This window comes from Pygocentrus nattereri, chromosome 16 (genome assembly GCF_015220715.1).
Source record: "Pygocentrus nattereri isolate fPygNat1 chromosome 16, fPygNat1.pri, whole genome shotgun sequence".
Classification (NCBI taxonomy): domain Eukaryota; kingdom Metazoa; phylum Chordata; class Actinopteri; order Characiformes; family Serrasalmidae; genus Pygocentrus; species Pygocentrus nattereri.
In genome coordinates this window covers 6,631,665-6,638,768 of record NC_051226.1, presented here as the reverse complement: position 1 = coordinate 6,638,768, position 7,104 = coordinate 6,631,665, and the positions used below count along the sequence as shown (strand labels likewise).

The window sequence follows — 7,104 nt, the reverse complement described above, 5'->3', positions numbered from 1 at the left end:
TTAACGAGTCTCTGTGGCGGCTGTGAAGGTGTCAATGAAAAATATGGACCCAAGAAATTCTTGTTAGTTTTTATTGTTTTTATGTTTATTTGAATTATGAATACGACTTTATTCTAATGTATATTGTGATAAACTCACTGCTGAGGTACACTGTTTAAAAATTTGCTTAGATGCCTAAAACTGTCACACAGTGCTGTGTATTCACCCTCCATGAGTCAATCATGATTAGTTGGAAATGTGCATGATGATTGTGCGCTATTTAAATTCTCATACTGCTCCGTCGCATTAAGAAACAGCCACTCAAATATAGGCGTATTTTAAGTCTGAGTTGTTGTTGTTGTTGTTGTTGTTGTTGTTGTTGTTGTTGTTGTTGGGCTTTTAGTAGAGGTGGGCAATTTGATGCATTTCATTTTTATTGTGATGTTGCTTTTCTGAGTGTATTATGGAAGTCATGAGTTCTAAAAGGACACTGAGCAACTGCAGGTTTCATTATAAATAATTTAACAGCAATCAGTGCAGTATGTAAAACATTGAATAATTATCTAAATTAGAATAATAGTTTTTGATGGCATTAAAAAAAAGTGATGTGAATTTAATCCTCAAATTTATTGTCATCTTTGTCCTTCATCCTTAATTTAAACCTTCAGAAAATGATTCAAATGAAAAAATAACAGGAATGTTACATATTGTGATGTGATCGTTTTGCTGTATCGCCTACCTCTAGTATTTCCAAATGTCTCGGTGCCCGTGCGTGTCTCGGTGCCCGTGCGTGTCTCGGTGCCCGTGCATGGTTTATTACTGTTCAGTAAACTTTAATCTTTTTGGCAAACGAGCCTGTTTACAGTGTCACAATTGACCTGTTATAAATAATCAAGTAATCAATCTTCTGATTATTGTGAAGATAAGTGGACTAAGAGTTTTGTGCTGGCCTGTGTGTGCAGATGCTGGGTGTGCAGGGTGCGCGTGCAGACTGTCCCGGTGAAAACGCCCGCACACTGGCGCAGGTGGTTTGTGCCACGGTGATGGCCGGAGAGTTGTCCCTCATGGCTGCCCTCGCTGCTGGACACCTCGTCAAAAGTCACTTGACTCTCAACAGGTACGTGCGCCTACATAACCCACAAAGCTTTGTAGTAATAAGTGAGTGAGGAAAGTCTCGTGTGAAGTGTCATTTAATTAAATGCCTTCACTGTCAGTCCCAGTGGTTTTTAATCATAGCTCATCTTAAACACGTAACTCCGCTGTAGTAACGTTGGGCTGCTGTGGGACAGTTCTTAACCTCTTGTTCTCCAGGGTGTATTTTGGTTTGTCCATCTGAATTTATGTGACCAAATCGTAAGGCGAATTATTCACTAACTGCATGAAATAAATGGTATTTATTTATTTATTTATTTAGTTTTAAGCTCCCCTCAAATGAACAGAATGTGTGTTTTATGATCTCCACATATCATGACATGTTTACAGTTTACTGCTGGAAGCCAAAAATCTCCGACGCTCTTTGTGTTATTTTCTAAAAGTGATGTTTCCAGAGCAGATCACTGAAGAGACGCTGTCTGTTTATAGTTTAGAGCCCAGATTTGGGGAAAAACGGGTCGACTTTCAGTAGAAAAACAAAGTTCAGCTTCTTTTATTATAAGGGTTTAAAATGACATCACCGTCTATTAGACTGGAGAGAAGAGCTACAGCCTCACACGACGCCCAACTTCTGAATGGAGCTTATGAAATATGAACGTCATGAAGAACATGAAGAAGTGCGTTTTGGACCCACCCGTGGTCCCGAGGAGTTGAAAAGGTTAAATCAGGCATGATGTGTTGAGATTAGAGAAAAAGTATGTAGTCTTTATTGCTGGGACTGAGACGCTCTTGTTGAAGATATGTGGTGCTGAAGAACTTTATTAGATGGAAAGATACGGTGGCTGAGAAGACCCAACAAACTGTAAATAAAAAATGAGCTGCAAACGCAGAAAACAACATCAAAATGACGACACGGCGCTCCATTTTCTAAACGTGCTGCAGATTTAGAAACACATGAAGCTCCAGAGACACTGATACGCCACTCACAACAGAGAGGAGGTGTTTCTAGAGGAAACTTAAAGAGGACGGAGCTATTTAGACTTTTACATTCTATGCAGTTCACTGGTAAAAGCAACGTAGCTTTTATTGAAGATATTAGTGTCACTGTATCATAAACTAAATGAAGTGACCCTCATTAGCCCCGCAATGGGGAAATCTCACCTCCGCAATACTAGTGAACACACATACCAAGGGGCAGTGAGTACACTTGCCCAGAGCAGTGGGCAGCACTGTCTAAAGCACCTGGGGAGCAGTTGGGGGTTGGGTGCCTTACTCAAGGGCATTTCAGTCACGTACTGTCTCCTTGGGATCGAACCGGTGACCTTCTGGTCACAAGGCAGGTTCTCTGCCCCCTGGAATTAGCTGTAATAACACCAGATTAACTACCACAGCACAGCTACAACATGTTAGATAGCAAACTAAGCAGCCAGATTAACCCTGAACTCGGGCTGCGAGTGTCTGAGTGTCCGTGGTCTAATCCACTTCTGTCAGTGATTTTCCCCCTTTGAGCCTCTGTGCTGCTGTGTGGTGACTGGCTTTGCAGCATTTGTGAAGTTTTATTTGTTTTATTTATTTGCAGTCTGTCATTTTGGTGAGTGTTCTGTATTTGCGGGACGTTTGAGTTTGCAGAGGGTTTTTAATTGTACTACGAGTAAGGTTTTGTCGGCCACCGCAGATCGAAAATAAGATATATAGAATAATATTCAATAATACATAATGTAATAAATAATGCTTCTCATTCTGTAGTACAGTTACTACACACTGGTTTTTGTCTACAAACTATAATCTTTTTTGTGTGTGTGTGTGATACATGCAGTTGTTTGAGAAGTACTTACCATATCCATTATATTATTATTATTATTATTATTATTATTATTATTACACCAATCAGCCATAACACCATGACCACCTCCTTGTTTCTACACTCATTGTCCACTTTATCAGCTCCTCTTACTGTATAGCTGGTCTTTGTAGTTCTACAGTTACAGACTGTAGTCCATCTGTTTCTCTGATACTCTGTTACCCTGTTCTTCAGTGGTCAGGACCCCCATGGACCCTCACAGAGCAGGTACTATTTGGATGGGGGATCATTCTCAGCACTGCAGTAACACTGATGTGGTGGTGGTGTGTTAGTGTGTGTTGTGCTGGTACGAGTGGATCAGACACAGCAGTGCTGCTGGAGTTTTTAAACACTGTGTCCACTCACTGTCCACTCTATTAGACACTCCTACCTCAGTCCACCTTGTAGATGTAAAGTCTGAGACGACAGCTCATCTGCTGCTGCACAGTTTGTGTTGGTCATCCTCTCGTCCTTCATCAGTGGTCACAGGAAGCTACCCACAGGACACTGGACACAGGATGCTGTTGGCTGGATTTTTTTGGTTGGTGGACTATTCTCAGTCCAGCAGTGACCCTGAGGTGTTTAAAAACTCCAGCAGCGCTGCTGTGTCTGATCCACTCAGACTAGCACAACACACACTAACACACCACCACCATGTCAGTGTTACTGCAGTGCTGAGAATGATCCACTACCCAAATAGTACCTGCTCTGTGAGGGTCCATGGGGGTCCTGACCACTGAAGAACAGGGTAACAGAGTATCAGAGAAACAGATGGACTACAGTCTGTAACTGTAGAACTACAAAGTCCAGCTATACAGTAAGTGGAGCTGATAAGATGGACAGTGAGTGTAGAAACAAGGAGGTGGTCATGATGTTATGGCTGACGGGTGTAGACTGAGCAATAATTAATGATGTTACCAAAAACACACTGTAAAGCTCAGCTGTACTTGTTGTTTTCTCCATAATTAGATCAAAAGTCAACCTCCCAGAAATGTCTGAATCATCGCTGAGGGAGCCTTCGTGAAAGCCCACGAGACGAGGCCAAGGTCGCACACCCTGCGGCATTCTGGGAAATGGAGTCTACATTATGCAGCTTTATGACTGCCAAAATCACTCTCAGGACTATTTTGTAAATCGGCTGTTTTGAGTCGATAAAAAACACACTAAGTACAAGAAGACGACACAGACGATTAAAAACCAAATCAGCATTTCAGGTTGAGGAGGAGCTCACGCCAGCGTTCGGACAGTGATGGACGCCTGTGTGCAGCCTTTGAGAAACGCTGTTGTTATTAATTTTGCTTTGTCAAGGCAGAGCATCTGCATTTGTAGTTGCTTACAGATTTCACAGACCTGATTTATGTAATACTAAGAAAAGGGAAAGGACAGCGACAGTTAATGACCTCACGGTGTCATTTAACTAGCTTTGCGACATAAATCAATATGCCTTAATCCATTAATGTCCATGGCTGAAATAAATTTCCAGCTAAAATACCGTATAACGAGGAACATGAGGGTAAAAAATGTCACTTTATTGTATAATTCAGCTTTTTTGGCCACTTTTTTGGGACAGAGATGACATAAAAATAACAGAAATTCTGGTTAAATTGACTGATGTGTGATTACACATGGTCAAAACATTAAGATTGCTTTAAAGGGACCCAGCACCCATCATCAGAACAGGTTCTTTGGAATTTATCCTCATCATTCTGTATTTATTTGTTGGACATAAAATGGATTACACGCTTGGACACGTTCTTTGGTGTTTGACGTCCTGAACCTGATTCCTTCAGGTATTTTGTGTTTCCTTTTGAACCATATTTCAAACATTGCCGTGCAGTTTGTGTGTTGTAACCTGGGATTAGTGACCGTTATAGAAGCTCATCTTAAGCCTGTGATGCTTCACGGAGTGACGCAGCTGCCATCTGAAAGGTGTCCGACTTTAATCTTCATATGGTCAAAGACGGAAATGCACTGAGCTAGTACCAGGTTTAAAACAAGGGGAGTACCACCAATTTTTAAAATTTCTGCGTAGATCAATTTGTTAGGCCATTGAGTGGCTTTATGTGAAATGGTTTGTTTTAGAGGTGACCTAGATGTCTTTACAGTGGTGATGGGAACCAGGGGTCGCCATGACTACAACACAATCATAGAACCATCCCGAACCATCAGTGAACCTACACAAGTCTTCTAAGCTTTTATATGTGATGTTGATGAAAATAACGGTAGATCTGGATTTCTTTGGGCACTATTTTGCCTTATAACATCTACATGTACCTGTTTAATGGATTATAAAATACAAAACTGTCATAAAACAGCGTCTCAGTCATCAGGCAGTGAATTCATAACCATTTAATGTAGGAACTTTCTGTGAGGAGCTTTTAGAGGTGGACGTCTAGTTCCTATCACCACCACTGTGAACAGTTCTGAGTCTAAGTTTATCTAGAACAGAGCATTTCACACCAAACGGCTCTGAGCGACTCTGTTTACAGATTAACTGTTTAATTATGCAGGAATTTTGAAAAGGAATGTAATTCCTCTTTAATTAAGCTGATGTAAGCTCAAGAAACCAGTGTAAACAGGTGCTAAAATCCTTTATTAATGAGTATTATGTGTATGAAGTGAATGGATTCAGCTGTTTAGCTCTGCCTGTGTTTGGATGTGTGAGCTGTTTGCTGACAGACTAGCCTGGACGTTTCTGTGCCATACAGTCTCTGTGGAGCGCACACACACACATTCAGTCTGGAGTGTTATATGTGTGTGTTTCACTGAATATGCATTGACGTCATGGTTGTGTTGAAGGGGAATGCCACCACAATTTATTTGCAGTGTAAGCAGTCAGAGTGGGTTGATATGAGTCGCCACAAATTTAAAAGAAAACTAAGCATTTAATGTCCTCACAGGCCAACTTTGGCCAGAAGACCACATTTCAGACACCTCCGTTTTGAAGGCCTTAAACTCTTCCGACGTCTGGTTCCTATCACCGCCACTGTGAACGGTTCTGGCTCGCATTTCATATCCAGCCACTCTGGACTTTACATCAGCCATGTACACAAACATTCCCCTTTAATGGTTGAGGATAAATTTGGTGCAACACACCTGCAAAGTGCATTTAGTGCTTTTATTAACAAAAGCAAATCTGAATAATTTTCTTTCTCAGCAGAAGCCATATCCTCCTGATCCCACCGTCAGATGAATGTTTAATATATTTAAGAAAAATTCTCTATGGCTGTGTTTTTGTTTTATAAAATTCAGCAACTGTTACTAAAATAAGTGTTGTGTTCTGTTATGAAGTAAAACAAATCCCTGTTACTTCATTGATGCTCAATTTTGTATGAATCTTAATGAAATGTGACCTTTCTAACATTAAGAGAAATATGCAAAAATTAAGCTGGCTCTAACAAGTCCAATCAAAAATGAGAAGATTAAACGAGCACTTTTTTGGTGATGAATATGCTGTGCATGTTTTTTTTTCCTCAATTCAACCCATTCAGAAACAGTGTGACTATTATATTTATTTACAGAAACATTGTCGTTTAATTCCAATTACATTACATTCAGTGCAAATGCAACAATGACGAACTATACTGGTATTAGAGGGACATCGGATTCTGGCACACGCACACAAACGCATCCATTCGCTTCAGGTAGGTGCAAAACTCCACTCCTGATTGGCTGCTTCCCATCATCGCATCATGAAAACCCTTCAATCAGCAGACGTTTCCAATGTTTCAACTTTGTACGCAAGAATTTCATCGCTACATTCGGATTGTTTGCGCTTCTAGTTTGATGCCAAGCCAATCTTCCTAAATCATTAGTGATCCTGAAGTAAGATGATGAAAAAGCCAAAACGTGGAGTTGGGCACCCTAAGTGTAGCTACTAAAGAGAGCTGATGTTTTCCTCTAATACCTCATTAACAGTCCTCCGCCTCATTTAACAGAACAGGGCAAAGAACAAGGCCTTCAGACCTCTAAAGCTTGCAGTTTCCAAATACTGGAAATCCAATTTGATTCCAAATTGCTTACAACTTTGCCATCAGACCTCGAGTTGAAACTGCATTAAAGGGCCCATAACCTACATCTGTCTCGCACTTTGTTTCCCCCCCCTACTTATGACATTTGTGTAGTTTTAGACTGTTACCCAGAGCGACTTACAACTTGATCATTTCACACAGGTAGTGTGAAACCAAGGTGGT

General features: G+C 40.8%; 1 protein-coding gene across 1 annotated transcript in view; it reads left to right on the top strand.

Annotated features, from left to right (window-relative positions):
* Positions 1-6,360, top strand: part of hmgcrb (3-hydroxy-3-methylglutaryl-CoA reductase b) — a 32,816-nt gene extending 26,456 nt beyond the window's left edge. Inside the window, exons 19-20 of the mRNA XM_017723593.2 lie at positions 942-1,096; positions 3,881-6,360. Coding sequence (XP_017579082.1) covers positions 942-1,096; positions 3,881-3,935 — 210 coding nt within the window. The 3' untranslated portion in view covers positions 3,936-6,360. The remainder of the gene's footprint in view (positions 1-941; positions 1,097-3,880) is intronic.
* Positions 6,361-7,104: the final 744 nt, after the last annotated feature.